Consider the following 20090-nt stretch of genomic DNA (forward strand, 5'->3'; position numbering starts at 1 on the left):
GCCAGCATTTACAGTGCTTTTAAAAGGAAGAATGATCATCCACTTCAAACTACTTGATAAAGGTATCTATAAATACAAGCTCCTCCTTTCCTTGGAACATTTTTTTTTTTATGGAAAGTCAAGTTACAGCAGCAATCATCTTTTGGCTCCTCGTCAACACACACGCTTGGCTGTACTGAGTCAGCTTTACGCAATCCACGTCTTGCTGTGCTGCTAAACATTGTTGTGCAAAGCATCAGTGAGGGTGAATGGAAAACACTGCAGGGATGGGAGTGATACATTTATATGAATATTGTTTTGTATTCTTAGAGCTGCATGTGCCAGACTGGAGTGCTTTATATATGTCGTATAACAGAGAATGATGGAGGGTTTAATCTTTGTAGGACCAAAAGCAGCCTTTGGAAGTGATAAAGGTTTGTCTCCATATAATAAAAAAAAAACAGGCGTTTTCAGGAAACAGAATTAATTCACATTTGACCCAAATAGCCAAACATATCTCCTGGACTTTATAGATATGTTGTTTAAGTTCAAGTTGGTTAATTATTAATAGTTGATAAGGTGAATTACTTTTAAAAAAGGTGTGTGTGCCCTTTTCACCCTAATCAGAAGTAAAACCTAAGCAACCAGAATGCCAAATGACACCAGTGTTTGTATTGTCACACATTTCAGCTGCATTAAAGAGACAGATGTTTTGATGGACACTGGAGTGTAGAGAGTTAAGTAAGGACATCTAGTGGTACTACTACATGCTTACAGCTGCCTTGTTGCTTCCACAGGAGAAAACCTAGCTCCTAAAAAGATGAGAATGAGCATAAAAGAAGGTGCTTCCTAACGGACACAAAGGGTCAGAATAGTTTGGAGAGTATGAAAGAAAGAGGATGTGAATCATAATAACAGTCACTAAATCTCATCCCTACTGAACACCAATGAGAGATTTTGGAGTGGCGTGTTAAGACATCATCAACAGACTAAACTGGGTAATATCTTTTTGAAGAATGCTGTACAATCCCTGCAGCAGAGTTCAATTTGAGAATTTATGCCAACATAAAACTAGTGTAACATGCCTTGGTGCAGGCAGACCTTACCTCAAAAGCCCAACAATTAGACAGTCAGTATAGCAAGAAGAGTTCAGTTTACTTTAGAAAAGGTCAAAACCAGGTCACTCAGTGTACCAAATCCAAAAAGGGGCAGGTAGAGTATCCAAGGTCTAAGTAACAGGTAACTCAGGTAACATTGGCTCAGAAATGCTGGAGAGCTTGGCGGGAAAACACAACACAATCTGGCAGGAACCAAGGCAAAGTGGACTGTTATATATACTGAGGGACTAATGAGAGAATGAGCTGCAGGTGAGGTGATGGGCGGAGAAGACCAGATGAGGAAATCAGTTAATTGCGTGGCCTGAGAAAGTGGCAGGGCCTGAAACGTCAGGAGAGTTAGTGAAAAAGCAGATCATAACAAACTAAGAGGAGGTGGAATTCGTGGCAGCTATTCTCATGGGCGGATTACTAAACGACGGGCCGCTAAGCACAGACTTTATAGATATTCAGCCTCTTTTTGTAGTTGCTTTGTATCTCTTTGTGTCTCGAAGCATCTCTTTGTAGTCGTCTTATGTTTCTTTGTGGTCATTTTTTATGTCTCCCTTACACTTTGGGCCCCTGGGCCTGTGCCCGGTAGGCCCGTTCAGTAATCTATCCATGGCTACTCTGGCAAATGTGGTGGCCCAATGCCTCAGAAAAAGTTATACCTCACAGTACAAGTACCACAAAGAAATTATTATCTTTGTGACTGTCACAGCCCAAACACCCAGCAACAGCATCTTGTGTTGTTCCTCTGATCCAGCTAAACCCTGTCGTAGATGTTTTCTTCATCCACATTATATCTCACTGATCTTTTGTGGAAAACCAATCAAATGTGTTTGATAACAAGAGGAAATCATTCAAAATTATAGAATGATTCCTCCTAAACCTCCCACAGTGTAATAAAAATATATACAGTTGGTACAACAAACTCTATCTTAGCAAAAGTACAATACTGTACACATGGTGAAATGGAAGAAAAGATCAATCTCAGGGGGGTCTGGTGCATTTTTTATTTCTTCAATGACTAGAAATCTTGCTGTGTGTGAAATCTGCAGGGCACTTAATCCTCTGGTACCAGCCAAACGCAATCGCTCATCGTTGTCGCCAATTCAAGTCACATGAACATCATGATAAAGACACAAAGATGTAACAAAAAAACACCCTTTTTCAAATTAAAAAAGTAAAAAAAAAAAATTAAACGATGATCTTTGTCATCAAATAACAATAAATATGGAGCACTCTTCCCTGTACAGAGATGTATTCTATTCTAAGATATTTTGTAATAAAATATAGAACTTCAGTGCATTTTCCTTTGACGTGCTTCAGCTGCTCATTCAAAGCCACCACTATGCAACTCTCTGTCACCATGGCATTAAAGCAATGGCCTTTGGAACAGAAACAATCAAATCACCAAATATTTATCCTCCTGAACAACACAAAAAAGCAGATATAAAATGTCACAGCCTTCTCTTTATCTATCTGTACTGTACATCTCAAAACACAAACCTGGACAGAAAAGGCACAAGTAACTACAATTAGAGTAATACTGGACAAAATTTTGGACAAACAAAAAAATGGAATTATTTTTGATTTAAGATTTTGGTCAATTACAAATTTATTCATATTCATTTTAAACATATTTAAACAGGCATTAAGATGACCAGTATCAATAGAGACTATATATATATGTATATATATATATATATACATATATATAGACATTATTTCACAAAGAAAAAAAGTGCATTTTTATAACAAACCTGAATATTGCCAAAGAACAAACATTTAAGTTAACAATAGTATTGAAAACTGTATAAAAACGAAGCAATAAAAAAAAAACAAGACTAGTGTAGCAACCAATAAAGCGAAATGGGATGCATTATGCATCAAGGTGTAGACACCTTTAAGTGCTCTGGTCTGTTCCGTCTCCTTTAGCTCCTCCCTCCACTAGATCACCACCAGACGGTGGCTCATCCCCCTCTGGCTGCTGTCCAATGACACGCGAGGCTACGGGGGCTGCTAGACTGAGAGTTGCTCTTGAACTGTCTCTGGAGCAGTGTTTGGTGGTCTCAGTAGCAGGCCTGTGGGAATGGGTGGAGCTATGTGAGCTGCCATATTGCTTTGAGTCTGTGGTCTCCAACTTCTGTTTGGAACATATTAGTGCTGTGCTGAAAACACACCGCCCTGACTGGCTGGTTCCTGCTGTCTGGTCCTCTGACCAATGGTCTCCAGGAGTCCTAAGCCCTTGAGTTCTGGGGGTCCCGCCCCAGTATGATTCAAATCTGGACAGTGATGGCCCTTCCATGGGGGGAGATGTTGGGGAGGAGGGGGTGGTAGGGTGGGACCTCGAACTGGCCTGTACCATCTGGATCCCTCCGATGGGAATCATCAGATAGGGGACCTTGGCTTGTTGGGAGTGCTTGGGAAGATGGCTGTAGATGTTGTCTGCTGTTTGGTGGCCCGGATAACCCTCACAAATGGAAAGACGGAAAGCAGGTGGAAACAAACTGGCTTCTGGCAATGTTGGCCCCTCTGCTGCTGTACCCCTTTTCACCTGTAGAGGGAGCAAAGACTTTGCCATTACATTTCTTGGACTTGCTCTGTCAGTCAGTACACAGGGTACCCTACACTGAGATCTTCCTGGGAGGAAGATGCAGAGGAAAAGAGGAAAAACATTGTGGTTGCTGTTGCTCAGTTTAGATTTCTATGCACATATCTGTGCAGACTAATAAAAAAGACTCACCGGTTTGACATGACCACCCCTTGTACCAGGGCTCTCCCATGGCAGGTATCCAGGGGTCCTGTGCTGTAACCAGAGTGGCGAGGGAGGGGTCCGAGCCTGTGATGACCGGTAGCAGCTGGGCGAAATGGTACGAAGAGGAGACAGGGGTCTGATGGGAGATGGTCCTCTCTCAGGGGAGGGTGAGACGTGTCGGCTGGGCGAGGACAGCTCTGTCCTCGGAGAGAGGCTGCGGATGGGCGAGGACAGCTCCAGACGGGGGGAGAGGCTGCGGCTGGGGGAACAGCTCTCACTGCTCGGGGAGAAGGCCCTCGGTGATGCCTTCCATCCACGCCGAGAGAACAGCGCTCTCCTGCTGCCTGGAGATGCGGCTCGTCTGTTGAGCCAAACTCCCCTTGGGGAGAGCTCTTGTCCTGGGCTGGGACTGGGGCCCGGGGGCTCAGGGTCCGGGGTGCCCTGCTGAGAGCGCCTACTGCAGCTGGAATGCCCTCCTGTTGATGGGTGGGTGTCTGACGAACAGGACGACGGATCGTCATGGGATGCGGACTCCTCTACCTCATCATCGTCGTCGTCATCATCATCCTCATCGTCCTCATCGTCCTCAGAATCCTCCACGTCAGAAAACTGATGTCCCTCCTGTCCCTCTGAGCCACACACGCGTTCATCACTTCCTGCTGTTTGTGCAGAGAAAAAACATACACATCCTTTAAATGAGATCCCTTTACATCCATGTTATACACTTAGAAACTCCAGGACTAAACGTACAGAGTCCTGACAAACATCCTCTCACTAAATGACATGAAAAACACTGTAACAACAATTTTCAGGAACAAGCACAAAGGGTTAGGACAGCGTACTGTATCTTTTCCTCACCCACCACCCATCAAACTCATGTTATAAATAGACTGAGGATGAAAAGACCGGAATTTAATTGAATAGAACCATGCCTCTATTCACAAACTATCTCAACAGCCTTCTGAATAGAAAGACGGTTTAAATGGCGCGTCCTTGGTTGTGATGAGGGTAGTCTGTCAGCAAGGGGTGAGGTAGTAGAGGAAGGTTAGGGAGGAGATTGTGAGGTGTCTGGCTTCGAGGCAGACGTAAGTGTTGGAATGCGTGTTGTCATACGCCAGCAACGGATCCTTGAGAACAAGGTATACTTGCCAGAGAGCAGCAACCACATCAGGAGACTGTGGAATATTCTTCATTCATTTATCGTCTACTTTTTCATATTTGTTATGCAAGGTCAAAGGGAGGAGAATAGAACATGGTGTTGCATAAGCTGTCAGTGCTGAGCAGCTATGATTCTTCAGAGGCAGAAGTTCATCCAGCTGTGTACCAATATTTCTCTATGGCGGATAGGAAATATGTGAGATGCCTCCCCATCCCTTCTTAAGTACCTGTTTCCTCGCTCTCTGGCTCATCCAATGATGACTCAGATACTCCCATTGCCTGGCATTTTTTCCCATGAGCCTTTGACTTCATGTGTTTTGTAAGGTTCCCTATGAAGGAACAAGAAAAGCACATTCAAATTGTCCACGACTAACACAAGGCTAGTAAAATGAAGAGAACCAAGTGCAAAATAAAGTAGAAGGCTATACCATAGAGAAAAGGAGTAAATTGTCTCCTTACCTTTGGTTTTGAAGGCAAAGTTGCAGTGTTTGCAAATGTACGGACGGACATCGGTGTGCGTTCGGATGTGCTTTTTCAGCATGCTAGGCTTCTTGCAGCGGATGCCACACTCTCCACATATGTACTTGCCCCGGCCACGACCTCTCACATAAACATACTCTTCATTGGACCTATACCTAAGAGAGAGAGATCGGGGAGAAAGAAACAGAAAGATAAGAGATGCGGTCACCACAAAAATCACAAATTCTGGTTACTTTCATATACACTATATACAGATCACTAATTTCACTGTGTGGTATAATTTAGGAGCTGATTGCACAAATGACTAGCTTGTTCATTGACCATCTCTAGTGAAATGTATATCTAATTAAATTGAATTGCATTTAAAGCTGCATTAATGGATCTTTGATCACTTGAGGGCAACAGAACAAGCTGCAAACACAGCATTACCATATTTTCACCTTGTTAAGTTGTTACGGTGAACAATTATTTACACATCCAGCAGTTATGGAGTAGCATTAAGACTCATTTGGAGTCTTGCTTCTGGTCAAATGTAAGTCTAACTTTGCTTTTCTGCTGTTTGGAGCCTGTAGCATACAGTGGTATTATAGAGATTTCCCCCTGAAAACATCTGCTGCTGGAAACAAGGCTGATGATGAAAAAACAACTCTGAGTAGAGCTGAGGCAAACGGAAGAATTGGGTGAAGATTCTCTGTGGCTTTGTCACTACAAGTGACCTCTTTCACTTATCAGTCATTTAAGTTATTGTTCTCAGAAAAATATTGATTTGTGCAGCTTTAATAATAATGACGAATGTTGGTGTGGAAAAACATATACGCACACACACAAAGGAAACTGGGAAACAAGGCTTTCTTTATGGAGGCGAGTTGGGGAAGCCCCACCAAAACCCCAGCAGCACTGAGTCCCTTAGCTGTTCCCTCCACAACACCCTGGGCACACAGAGAATACAAGCTATTCTGCTGCGATCGCATGGCCCTGCCAACAACAGCAGCAGCTAAAAAGAGGGAAGGGAAGCCTGGCCATGGTTCAACAACCTGAAATAGACATTATATATACAAATCAACACCTTTTAGGTTTAGTCTATAAAAACATTGTTTATATGTAATCCTGATGTTTACCAAAAAGGCTGCTTGTGGACACGGTGGACAACTGAACGAATTGTCCTCTATAAAAAACTCCATCTGCCCTCACTACTCATTAAGAGATGTACAATCCATTCTGAATCGTAAACATCCAATGTGTTGACTGTGTTTAATTACAGGATATGCACCACATCTGCATTAAGGGCTGTGTGTGAATGTCCCCCGTTGTATAACAGAACCAGCAACGGCAAATCATAACAAATTGATACACGACTGTAAAATAGTCCTAACAGTGGCATTACGTTGCGTTCATTCAGGATCTGGCTACTGTTTACTGACATGTATTTCTTGCCATTGCTATAAATATCCACCCACATCTCAGGGAAAACAAGGCAGAAGTTGCACTTCACAAATGGAGCATTAAATAAGCGGCTCGTCTCTCAGTAAACTCAACCGACAATCTGCAGCTGCTTGTGCTGTAACTTTAAGGCCGTCATTGGCAGATTGGAGGAGAGAATATCACTTTCAACCAGCGTGTGATTGACTGATAAGGCCACTGAATTTCAAAGCAACGACAACTGAATAAAAGTAAAAGGCTATACTGCAGGTACTGAAATGTACTTAAATCACTGTTTTGGCCAGAAAGGAGTTTGGCATAACTAATCCCTTTCAAACATACTGTAAACTCTGCTCACAGGAATTGATATGCCCATTTCACCACTGTGGTTAAAGTGTCATGACAAATCTGCAATGTTAACCACTTGCACCATGCAAATTAATCTGCATTCTGTTTTAATAGAATCCAGAGGGACACAGTTCAGCTAGTGCTCGCTAAAAGGGATTAAAGTTGATATTCCACAGAGTTTTGCTGCAACCAAGAAGAAGCAGCTATGCTTGCTTAATTGCTAAGACATGTGTTATTGAGGTGAAAGCTGCTGAGATCCAATATCTGTTTTTTTTTTAGCTGTGTGACACTAATTAACTCTAGAGACCCCTGCACCCCTGCTTTTTTAAAGGGATCTCTGAAGGGGGATCAGAACATAAACAAAGATGCACAATGCATATTCATAAAAAACGTGTTGTTTGTTCTCCAGGATAAAATGAGTGGCACACTCAAGAGTTGACAAAATTGAGATTGGGAAAATGAGTCCTAACAGAGTCAGAGTACAAAATATTGTGCTGTGTTGAGAGGGACGGCCTGTGCTTATTTGCATGCACAGAGAAAACATAGCAAATATTAAGAGGTGCAGGAACACAGAGAGAGGACACAGATGATGTTGGAAGGGAATGAAGAGAGAATAATACATAGGTAAGTAAAACTGGAAGAGGTGCCAGAGTGACACTGGCAGCATGAACGGAAGGAGGGGGCTTGATGTGATGGAAACAGAGGATGCGACGAAGGGAGAAAGCTGTAGGCTGTTAACGGATGGAAATGAATGTGTGTAACGTGTGGCTGGAAATGATAAAGACTGGTAATTAGTGCCTTATCTACTGTTAAGCAGACTACTTCTTCACAATCAATCTGTGTGCACATTAACACAAAACACAGGTCTTAAATGTGCAAGCGCGCACACACACACACACACACACACACACACACACACACACACACACACACACACACAGTAAGTAATACCCATTCCTAAAAAATCTCTTATATCTTCTACATAATATCTCTCTCAACATTTCTGTTCCCAGCAGAAGGAAAATAGTGTGCTCTGAAATGTTTGTTAATTGGGAACATTTTACCTCGGTCCACTATCCTTCTACTGCTTTCCCTTTTAGTCTTATCTATTTCTACTTGCTTCAATGGTAACAGATCTGGGTAAACTTAGATCTCTTACTGTAACATAGTAAACCTGGGAAAGAAGAGAGGCTGCACTGAGAAAAAAAAATCACTCATTCCTCACATTTATGGACAGCACAAATATGTGAATATGTGAATGCAGTCAAGAGTAGAAGTGTGATTAAGGTTAAACAAACACATGCACGCATTGCACACAAACATGACAATCATGACTATGATACTGATTGTTTGCAGATTGCTTCATACTTTTCCTCTGTGTCTTCTAAGTAACTTATGCAACCATAAAAATACAGGTATTAATGAGAGGCTCACAAAGTGAAGTTGGAGACAACCTTTTCCCTATTACCTAACCAACACACACACACACACACACACACACACACACACACACACACACACACACACACACACACACACACACACACACACACACACACACACACACACACACACCATGCCAGGAGTAAGAGGAAAGAGTTTGGCTGCAGGTACAAATGAAGTCCCTGCGGGTTCCACTACCTCCCATCTGTTACTGTAATTCTCTGTGTACTCGTCTCACCATAGTCGCTGTTCTGCTGTCATCAGACGTTGGTTTGTGACAGAAGAACAGGTTACTTCTGTAATGAGGCCCTGCAATTATTTGCAAATCTTGGATTTTGAATTAAAAGATATGCTATATGCATTTCAACAGTCTCACTCTTGAAGTTCTTACCCGCCTTCAAAGATGCGAACACGAGAGGGCTCGCTCTGTTTGGAGGTGGAGGGTTCTTCCTCTTCTCTCATCTCATTATTCTCCTCCTTGTCGTGTTGTTGCTGATCCTTTACTTTAGTGAGGGTGCTGGGTGGGGTGGCATGTACCTACACTCAAGACACACATAGAAAAATTCAAAACAACTTAAAATAAAATGTTAAATGCTTTTTGTTAAAAGAGTATTCCACCAAGCACTCCAATAACATTGCACTCCCCAAGACCTGTAAACAGACTTTGTTTAGTAAAATCGTGGCGAAGCCCTTTAAGGACATTAATGCTGTACAGTATGTAAATCCAACAGATTAAAAAGATGATAGAAATATTTTCTACAGATGTTTGAAGTCCCTTTAACAGAGTGGTCTACATTAACTTATAAATAGAGTAAGTGTTTATTGTGATTATGTTTACCTCTGACACCCGTGGGGTCCTGCTACTGGCAGGGGCCAATTTGCTTTTGGCCAGGGTCGGGGCCATGGCCATGGTGTACGTTTCCGAGCTGTGCTTCTGTTTGGAGCACAGCAGAGACAATGCCACCTTAGTGGTGAGGCCCGGCAAGTTGGGGTTGTGAGCACTGACGCTCCAGTTAGAATAAACTGAGCTGCGGGGGTCCCTCAGGGCAGACGGGTTGGGTTTGACATAGTTCAGGTAGCACCAGTTGACTGAGGTGGAGGTGTGGAGGCTGGGGTATGAAGGGGCAGCTGGTCTTTCAGCCCCCTTTTCCACAACTGCCACTTCCTCCTTTTTTTTACTAGTCTTTTTAGTAGACTCCTTCTCCTCCCCCTTCTCCTCCTTTTCCTTCCTATTATGTTTCCTTGGTACTTGCTCATGCTCCCCCTCCACTTTCACAGTTGTCAGCTCTACCCTCTCTGGTTGTTTCTTCTCACTCTCTTCCAGTTTTCTCCCAGTGGCTTTACTTTCTTCTTCCTGTCTTACCTTCTGTTCAATATCCTCCTCTTCCTCTCCAGCCTCATCTTCCTCCCCTTCCTCCTCCTCTTTTACCCTTTTCTGGTGGCGCTGGGCCTCTGTGCTAAGTTCCAGACTAGCTGCAGGAGAAAGCATGCGTTTACTTCCTCCAGCCCCCAGTGGACCGTATCCCTCTCCAGATCCTGAGGCCAGCTCCGTGGGCAGAGAAAGGGGAAAAAGGCTCTTGATATCTGGAGAAGGGACCTTCAAGTAGGACCTTTGCAACTTGTCCCGCTCCACCTGGCCCATAATGACCATGGCTGTGCAAGAAATAGGTTCCTGTGAGCAGGTGGAGGCCAGGATCTGGGACAAGGTGGTATACATGGCACTGGCATAGGTAGGTATATGAGTCTGTAGGCGCACTGGCACCACAAGGGACACCACTGGTGTAAGCTGAGCCAGGCATGTGGCGATGACCGGCCGTGGGTGGTGGTAAGAGATTCTTACAAGGGATTGATGTGTAAGACCAGAAGACATGGAGGATATGGAGGAGCTGCTCTCTGTAGTGGGAGGGGAAGGAACATGTGCAGTTAGTCTTGGAGGAAAAGACAAGTACAGAGCCTGATTAGCTGTAGTCCTGGAAGAGAACGGGAGAGGAACTAGAGCAGGAAGCTGATGGAATGGTATACCCAACCGTTCTGCCATGTGGATCTGCCCTGGGTGTATCTGTATAGGTAGAGGTGCTGCCTGTGAATGTAAGAAGGCTCTATGGGTGATTTGGGTGGATAGTACTTCAGAGATGGCTGTGGTGACGGGGAGCAGCTGGGATAATGATCCAGGGGGAAATGCTTGCTGCAAAGGTAGCGCATCCTGAGAATGTGGGAAGATTTGTGGCTGTAACAGCTGCAAGGCTTTCCCTGTGACTTCCAGGCTAAATCGGGAGCTTGCCTCAGTTGAGTAGATAGGAGGATGGATGGAGCGGGAAGGCCCAGGTTTTGGACTCTCTGCTCTGGACAGCTGACTCATGCTGGCCCCCTCCTCCTGCTCAGGTTCCCCTAAGGTAGCATGCTTCACAAGGAGACACTTTCTCCTTTCTTTCCAGGAGGATGCAGACTGCTGAGGGGACAGGGACCCGTAGTCAAATGACTTACTTCTGGTCTCTGAGACCTGTTCTGTTTGTTGGGGTGTGGCTGTGGTCTGCTCTGAGGCTGAGCGCCTCATCTCCTTGTGACTTTGGTGGTGTTGGTGGGAAGCGGATGGCACCATCAACATCTGGGAGCTTTGGCTACTTGAGGCCCAGATGGCAGTCTCTGGTCTTGCTGTGTCCTCGAAAGAAGCAGAAAGGCTTGAAGCGTGGGAGATGTTGCTCTCTTGACTGGGGCTGTGGGGCAGAGATGCAGACTCAAAGCTAGACTCCCCAGAGGACTGGGCTGCTTCTGCCAAGCGGAGTCTCTTCTTCTTTGGTGGCAGCTTCTCTGCAGGGAGCTGGGCCAGAGTCTGGCTACGCTGAGGCCATTGGAACTCCTCCACTCTCTCTGCCTCCTAGGACACAAAAATAGTTTACTAAACTAACATTACGTGTAAGATGAGGTGATATTGACTACTCACATAGCCAAGATGTTGAAGTTAAAAAACATTTATTTGAGGGAAGGGAAATTAAATAAGTTAACAAAAGCAAAGCAATCTAATTGTGTAAAATGCAAAAAAAAACATATTGGCCAAATGCTATTTTAAATAATCATGTACCTTGAATGAGGATGTCGTCACTGGCGGAGAGACAGATGGCATGTCAGCATCAGGCTCCACAGTAACAAGGATCTCTGGCACTTGGATGTTTGGTTGGCGGATGAGGCGAGATGTAGAGGGTGATGGTTTTGGCTCGAGTTGTTGTGTATGCTGACTCTCTCTGAGTTCTGCTTCCTGACTCTCCATGGATATACTCTCCTGCTTCTCAAAAGAGCTTGTGTGTTGGATGACAGACACACCCTTCCTGTCTTGCTGCTGCTGCTGCTGTTGTTGTGGCTCAGTCTGTAAAGAAACACCTAGAAACAAACAAAATAAAGAAGAAGTTATCATTATATTATACAGATATACTGCTTTTAAAGTGACTTTTAATTGCTTTTGCCTGGCACTATTGATGTAGCTGCAGATAATCACAAGTTTATATATTTTCCTTAGCTATTAAGGTTTCTCAGATTTTAAAAATGAAAGGAAAGAAATATATTGCTCACACAGAATGATGTTGACAAATTTGATCTGCCGCTGCAGCAATTTATAAACAAACCTGAGAGGGTGTGGCTGTGCTCTGGTCTGCTTGGCACAGGAATGAGGCCTGCAGAGCTCCCTGACATGGCTACAGCTCCCGGGCTGGGAGGATCCTCCTCCAGACTTTCCTCTTTTCTTCTCTTCCTCGCGGCCAATGCCAGCGCTCGGAATGTATAGTGCATCATCATCTGGGGGCGATCCTCCCTACATGTTTTACTTGAATCCCCGCTTACTTTTTCCTGGGTTTGCTGTCCTGGGCATATTCCTCTGTGGGCCTCGTAGCCTTCACTGTGTTGGAAGTGGACCCCACATGCTTCACATTCAAACAGGCTTGGACTCTTTTGCTGTTGTTGTTGTTGTTGTAGCTGCCTGGCTTGTTCAGCACCACTGGCTGATGAGGAGGAGGTGGGGCTGATCTCCTCCAGCATTAGCTCAGCTCCCAGTGGAACTTCTATGGCAGGCTGGCGCCGTAGCATACGCTGGGCATGGCCAACCCTCATCTCTGCTACCACCGCTTGTTGCTCATCGAATGACTGGCAGAGACGGTAACCCTTGGGAGACATAGTGCCAGAGGTGGAGGGCTCTTCTTGGCTGGTAGAGGATGGCATTGAGTGGCTTCTAAGCAGAGGCACTGCTGATAGCTCCTGGGTAACTGATGGATCCACCTCAGGATTGTGGAGGTGCTTCAAACCACTAGGGCCAGGGGCTTCTCCTTTGGGATCGAATGTGTAGGGATCTCTAGGGGAGGTGAATTTTGGGGACTCCATGCTGCTCTTCCTGGACAGAGAGGAGCGTCTGGGCTTCACACTGTCAATCTCACTGGTGTCTACTACTGCTTCGTTGATAGTGATGAGCTTGGTAATGTGTTCTATTACTTGGGTTTTGGGTACAGCGAAGGGAATGCTTTTCTCCTCCGTTCCTGCAGACGAGGAAAGTGAAGAATGAGGCTGCTGCTGATGGGGACTGCGCTGCTGCCCTCCCAGCCTTCCATATTTTCCTAGAATAATTTCTGCGTAAGTTTTGGCACTGGCACTGGGAGGGCTAACTTGGGACAGGTCAGTGCTGCCTGACCCAGAGAAGTAGCCAGACTCTGTGCTGCCCTTACTGCCAAGGCCTTGAGAGGAAGATGAGGTGGAGAGGGAGGAAGGAGGGTCATCTGGAGAAGCCATCGGGCCACGTTTCCTTTCACTAAGCCTCAGTGCCAGCCTTTGCTTGACAGCCTGGGAGTCGTCAGGCCTCTGGCTCTCCTCTGAGCCTCCCAGTGGCTCCTTACAACCTTTCCTCTGCTGGCCCAACATCTCCTTAGAAGAGGATTTTCTGTGTTGGCCCGTCTCTTCTTCAGACTCAGTGCTTTCTCCCTCTGAGTGTTCCTCAGGGTCTTCTCCAACGCCACTACCCTCTGGTCCACTCAAACTGGTTTCATCACGACTGGATGCCAGGCCCGCTTTAATGCGATGGGCATGGGACTTACGGTGCTTGTACAGGTTGCTCTTGGTCTTGAAAGAAAAGCCACAGGGGGCACAAGGGTAGGGTCTTTCTCCTGTATGGGAGCGAATATGTTTCTGAAGAACGCTTGGCTTGGCACATGGACGGCCACAGTAAGTGCATACATATTTTCCTGGTTTTTGGGGTTTCTTCTCCCCTTTTCTGGGTGAGCTGACCCCTTCTAGGCTCTCTTGGCTGGACTGAGATGGGACACCATGGGCATGCTCACCCCGGGTGGAGGAAGTAGATGGGAGGGATGTGGTTGATGAGGAAGCTGGAGAGAAGAAGCTGCCTCCTGAGGGACCTGGGGTGTCTGAATGCTGCCATGCTACTTCTTGCTGCTGCTGTAACCGAAGCAGAAGGTCAGTGCGTTTGGGTTGCCGATTTTGCAGGCGACCCAAGGCTCTGTGTACAGGGCGAGGAGTAGGAGGGTGCTGGGGCTGTTGAGGTGGACAAGATCCTAGAGAGGATTCAGTTGTCAAGTGCTGCTGCTCTTGCCTTCCAGAGCGCTCCCCATCAGCCGGACGGCTGTGCTCAGCCTCCATAGAGTGGGGAGGAGGCCTCACAGACACACAAGGAGGGGCTCTCGGAGCCTCATGGGACTAACCGCATGGCAGCAGAGAGGTCAGAGAAAGGGGAACATTGACAGACTGAGTTGTAAATCACAAAAGAGGGCCTTTTTCAGTGTGGGCCAAGAGTTATTCAAGAAGACCAAATGAGGCATCATTAAAAGCTGCCCTGGAGCTGCACGGTTGCAGGTAAACATGGATCATCTCTCTGTACAAAGCAGTTCTGCTCCTGTCCAGCCTCAGCCATTCTAACAGTTCTCCCAAGGTCTTATCTGCATCTCTTTTGTAGGTTGTCAAGAGTGTTAAGCGTTGGTTGTCAGCTTCTGAATGGGTCTAAAGAAACAAGGAAAAAGGCAAGGAAGGACTGAGTTACAAAAGTGGAAACATATTAGAACATTAGATATTTCAAAAGGTTTTGTGACAAAGAGCTACAGCATAGCTAAGTGCTGGAAGCAATATTCCCTACTTTTTTTTCCTAATAAAAGCAACAAAACAAAGATAATAAAGGTCCCAGTCTGCTGAAAAACAACACTGCAAAACACACAGGACCTGGTCAGGATTACTTAAGCTTCTTGACATCCTAAGGGTTTCCAAAAGCCTCCCATGCAGTCTAAAAAAGAGTTATGTTGGTAGGGCAGAAGGCCAAAATCATTAGTGTCTTATTATCAAACTCGCTATTAAATATTGCCCCCACATATCATACTATGACAAATAGGGTTATATTTCCTGGAGTAGTGTTGAGTGGGGTCAGTTTTGTAATGAGAACATTAGCAAGGTAATTGCATCATCAACATGTTATTGCTCTCATCTGTCCTGGCTTCAACTCTTAATAAGAAGAAAGTGTTCAGCGATTCAGGAGACAGAGGAACACAAACTGTGATTCTCTTAAGAAAATGTGAGGTCAATATGTTTTTGATTTTGGCATGGTGATCTGAGGACACAGGAATCTATTATGTGCATGTCCAAATACTGTTTAATTAAACACATTTTTACATTTTTGACTCGCTACAAATTGAGCCTTCTACTCAAAAACAGGCAAATCTGATTCATATCTGACCCACGACTGGCCCACTCTGCAGGAGTCAGAGAGCAGCTCACAGTCAGTCAGGCAACATCCACAGCACAAGCACCAAAGGAGGAGACCACAGTGTCAGGGCAAGGAGTCAAAACAAATGCTGGAAATATAGCCTATGCTTATCTGATCTGGCACTGAAGCTAAAGGGGGTAAATGGAGGGGGTGGTGTTTACTAGTAGATAAAGGGACTTGACAGCAACTGGGTTTCAGCCTATGCCTCTCATGCTCTGCTGTTGTACAGCCACCAGGGTGCAGTGTTTATGAGGGGCCAAGAGTGGCTGCTTGTTATGAAGCCTGTTGTGAAAGGGTGCTGTGAAAATGTTTATCAAGATAGATCTATTGTAATATTTCCCACTCACACACTACTAGAGAGGTGTGTATATGAGGAGCCAATATAGCTGATCATGGAGACTTGCGGGTGCGATGAAATCTTCTCTTTTATCAAGATGTATGTTCTGTAATAATCCCCACTTACTACAAATTCTGCACTCCATCTCAACTCGAGACACAGGATTCTTGTATCGCGGCCAATCAAAACACATTCTGGGAATGGATGGGGCCAATCATAACATTTTCACCGAGCAGCCATGCCCAACAGCTGACAGTCCCAGCACAGGCAGATCCAGAGTATCAATCATTGCCTTAAGACATTGACACTACTTGCTACCCCTCCGATTCTGTCAGACTCTGCAGATCAGCGCTTGCTGAGGGAGGACGCTGAGTGTGTTCACCTTTCAGCTGTAGATCTCTGTGATGGTGTAGACAGCGTGCACCACCTCTGACAGCAAAGAGCATACCAGAAGATAACAAAGGATTGGTACTGATACAGAGCAAATGCAGAAACTGACTAAAATGAGGTGAAAGATAGAACATTTCTAGATTTTCTATAATATTAGAGATATGCATATGAAGTAGGGGTGAGAAAGAGTGCAAGGTGACATGAGAAGAGGTGGGAAAGAGAGAAAAGACTCCAGTGATCCAGTGGCTGAATGAACAGGCCCAGCAGAAGACTGCAGCTCAAGGTGCCAGCGGTGGCAAGGCAGCACTGACAGTTTTTTTTAATGAGCCACACTTTTGCTCTCTCCATATGTCTAAAAAAAAAACATTGCACAGTCAGCCTTCATTAGCGCCAGTTTACAGTGGGAAAAAAAAGAAAGAGAATCAGTCTTCCTCTTGGAAACAACTTGACAGATTCTCGCTCCATCTCCACGTTCCTCCACATCTGCTGAGGGCTGATCATCTGTTCAGTGTGTGTTTCTCCAAGCAGATCAACGCTTTGATTACAGCAGACTTTTACCATCAACACACAGCAATTAGACAGCACAACAAAACAAATCAACACCAATTATAATTCACTTCTCTGTTTTCATTTGCTTGTCTTCCACATGTTCAGCTGTACAGGGAGACTTTTGTATGTGAGAGAGACACATTACTCTCGAGAGTTACATGTAGATAAGTTAGATCAGGAGGGAATGGAGCTTGCAGAAGTGTCTACATCACATCGTCACTGAAGAAAGTTGTTCCTTTCACACTTGACTTTTAGAGAGAAGAATTTGACGACAATAAAAACAAGCAGATGAAAGAGAGACGGCAACCAAGTTGGTAGTAAAAAGTGAATGTGGCTGGATGAGAAGAAGAATGATCCCTGGCGTAGCTGTTGATGCAGCCCTTAAATGAGGCAATTAGAAGGTTTTAAGGTTGGGGAGAGCATTGCTTACATTATTCATGGCAGTCTAGACTGCCAGCTCTGAGCGGGGAAACACAGTCAGGGCCATGCCAGGAAGAAGAAAAGCCAGAGTCTAGCCTACATTAAGCCAAAACACACACACGCACACCGTACAGCACACATACAGTGTACAGCACCTAACACATAGCAGCAGCCCTGGATCTACTCTGACACATCTGACCAGCCAATCAGCAGCAGTGCCCTGAGGTGACCTACCCTGGTTCCACTCAGCCAATCCTCCTGCTGTCTGACGAGGGGTTTTCCTTTCTCATCATACTCACTCCACAGAGATGACTTGCTATCAATGGCGCCTATTACACGCAACACTTTAATGCACGAGGAGCTTCTACACACTCTCATATAAATCAGTTGACAATAATAAGACCTCCGGTAAAACACACAGGTTATGTAAATGTGTCTGACGTTACGATGAGGGTGGGGCAAGGGTGTTCTTCACTCCACTCTATTTTTAGGCTGAGGTGCGAGCAGGAACCCACTGATGCAGCTCTTAAACAGTGTCAGATCAAAACCACAAAGCTAATACTTGTAGCAGTTTGCAAAATAACAAACTGGGAACACATGAACATTTCACCCCCCTGATTTTCCACCTCCAGTTCGTCATGACCCATTCTATGATACTTCACAGAACAGTCTGACTCTCTAGTTTCTGATGTCTGTGAGAAAAGAATGAGTGAGGAATGTGTGTGAGTGTGTGTGTGTGTGTGTGTGTGTGTGTGTGTGTGTGTGGGGGGGGGGGGGGGGGGGGGGGGGGGGGCAAGTGTACTGTACATGCAAAGAGGCTTTGTCAGCAGAAACAAGCGATGATGCAGGTACCTGAGGGAGCCCTGACACAGATGATAAGAGATCACACTCCACTTCCTTCTCACACACACACACACACACACACACACACACACACACACACACACACACACACACACACACAGTCTCTGTCCATCATCTCTGTTGCGTCTATTAAGTCCATCAGTTCTACTTCTAAAACTGTGAATCCCATATTGTTTTTTAGCTTGACTCCTGCTCAATACGTAGCAGGAGCTTTGCAGCAGTTTTACAGTTAAAACTTCATTATCATGCACAGGAGAGTGCGGCTGGGCAGTTTGTGTTCATTTCCTCATCAATACCCAGACGCATCCATGCAGCTGGTAATGACGGATAAAAATATGGGCTAAACAGTAAATTACCTTGTGTCCTGAGAATAGATAAACCCTCTTAAGTGCTTTTTAGAAAATCTGTTGTCATACCCCTCCAAACACACACACACACAAACACACACCTCTCTCTCTCTCTCTCTCTCTCTCTCTCTCTCTCTCTCTCTCTCTCTCTCTCTCTCTCTCTCTCTCTCTCTCTCTCTTACTGGCGGTAGCCTGGTGCAGGTTCCCATGGAAACCAGCCTACTCTGAGCAACGGCAGATGGAGAGGGAGCTGGAGGTCTAAATTTATCTCCCAGCATCCTTTCTGACTACAGACGCACACTGGCAGCAGGAAGTGAGGAGGGGAAATGCTTGGCCTCGGCGTGCATTGACAAGCTGGCATGACCCTTGACATCTTATGCCCTTTGAGTGACAACGGGTTGACATCACAGCAGACGAAAACATACAGTAATGCCTGCAACAGCTTGAACCACAAGGGTCATAATCTTGACGCAGCAATACAACATTTGATACTGTACAGGAGGCTCTCCTTAAGTATGAGGAAAAGGGAAATCACAGTCCTTCCCCTGCCACCACCTTCAAAAACAGAGCTGCCAATGAAACCACAAATACTATACAGCCTAGCACTAACCAATCAAAAGAACCACAGGAAGAAACAGTTTGGTTTGATATTAAATGACTGGAGAAAAAACCAAGAAGAAAGAACCAGACGCCTGGTACAGCATAAAACCTCAGAGGCCAACACTCACACTCACCCAGGGATATCACTGCTGTCAGGAGAAGCCGCTCGCTAAGGAGGACGCCGTCTGAAAAAACACCACATACCAGAGCTCTCACTCACTCTGTCTCAGCTCTGTGCACCTCTGCGGGTGTAGAGAAGGATTTCACAGGGCTTTGATGAGACTGGCAGTTCACAACCGTTGCAGTGTTCACTTTGATTAAACACAAGCCAGTGAACTGCAGGTCAATACCGGCCATTAAATCAAACATGAGTGGCACGGCAGCGCCGGGTAATGCACACCTCGACGGCAGGAGAAGATTGCATTGAGAGTTTTAATAATACCCCTGGCAACGGAAAACCTGGTACTTTGGGTGACATAATCAACTGTAAAAACAAAGTGACCACAACTTTGACTAAATTGATGGTTGCTCGATTTTCCATAACTTTATTTGAGGCCAGGACCTTCACCAATGGAAATCATCTTTTTGTAGTCACTTAGTTTGTCAATTTAAATTATATGGTCCAACATTTGTCTCAGAGGGCTTAATTATGAACAAATTCCACAAGATTTCCAGAAAAAAGAGAGTAACCTCAGGCAAGATCGACAGAGGAGGAATCCCTCTTCCATAACTGACATTCAATAGAAATCTTGATGACTCTTTTGGACTAAAAATAAATCTATGAATTTAAATCCTTTCATAATAACATACATACAATTCAGTAGCCTTTGACGTGATAAATCAACTCAGTTGTTTAATCTTCAAACAGAGTTTTTGACATTAACAAACTTCCTTTAACTTACAAAATTCTCAGGTGCTAGATTATATTGTACCTAATGACAAATTTGAAATAACACACAATGAAATGTACACTCACTTGGAACAGCTGCAATAAATAAGTAACTCATTTACCATAGCTGACAAGAAAAGTAATGATAGGGAGGGAAAGACAGGGGGAGGCTGGAGAGAGAGAGGAAGACCGAGATAGATTTAAATAAGTGAAGAAGACGAAAGAGAGAGAGCAAAAGACAGAGAGTGAGGGGAGGGGAGAGCAGAGAGAGAG

At 45.0% G+C, this 20090-nt stretch overlaps 1 protein-coding gene across 3 annotated transcripts in view; it reads right to left on the bottom strand.

The window, feature by feature from the left end:
* Positions 1-2075: 2075 nt before the first annotated feature.
* The window catches only part of LOC137890894 (transcription factor HIVEP3), a 37422-nt gene continuing 19407 nt past the window's right edge, over positions 2076-20090 (bottom strand). For 2 of the 3 annotated variants that reach the window (XM_068735211.1, XM_068735212.1), the window contains 8 exons: positions 12300-14667; positions 11762-12057; positions 9521-11557; positions 9074-9219; positions 5452-5627; positions 5220-5321; positions 3823-4493; positions 2076-3633 (listed from right to left, as the gene is read on the bottom strand). In XM_068735211.1, coding sequence (XP_068591312.1) covers positions 2983-3633; positions 3823-4493; positions 5220-5321; positions 5452-5627; positions 9074-9219; positions 9521-11557; positions 11762-12057; positions 12300-14310 — 6090 coding nt within the window. In that variant the 5' untranslated portion in view covers positions 14311-14667 and the 3' untranslated portion in view covers positions 2076-2982. Of the gene's footprint in view, positions 3634-3822; positions 4494-5219; positions 5322-5451; positions 5628-9073; positions 9220-9520; positions 11558-11761; positions 12058-12299; positions 14668-19062; positions 19114-20090 lie in introns of all 3 variants that reach the window. The other variant, XM_068735213.1, reaches the window with a different exon arrangement.

The sequence above is a fragment of the Cebidichthys violaceus genome, unplaced genomic scaffold (assembly GCF_023349555.1).
Source record: "Cebidichthys violaceus isolate CVI_PGR_0920_01 unplaced genomic scaffold, fCebVio1.0.p SCAF_7, whole genome shotgun sequence".
In the NCBI taxonomy this organism is placed as follows: Eukaryota; Metazoa; Chordata; class Actinopteri; order Perciformes; family Stichaeidae; genus Cebidichthys; species Cebidichthys violaceus.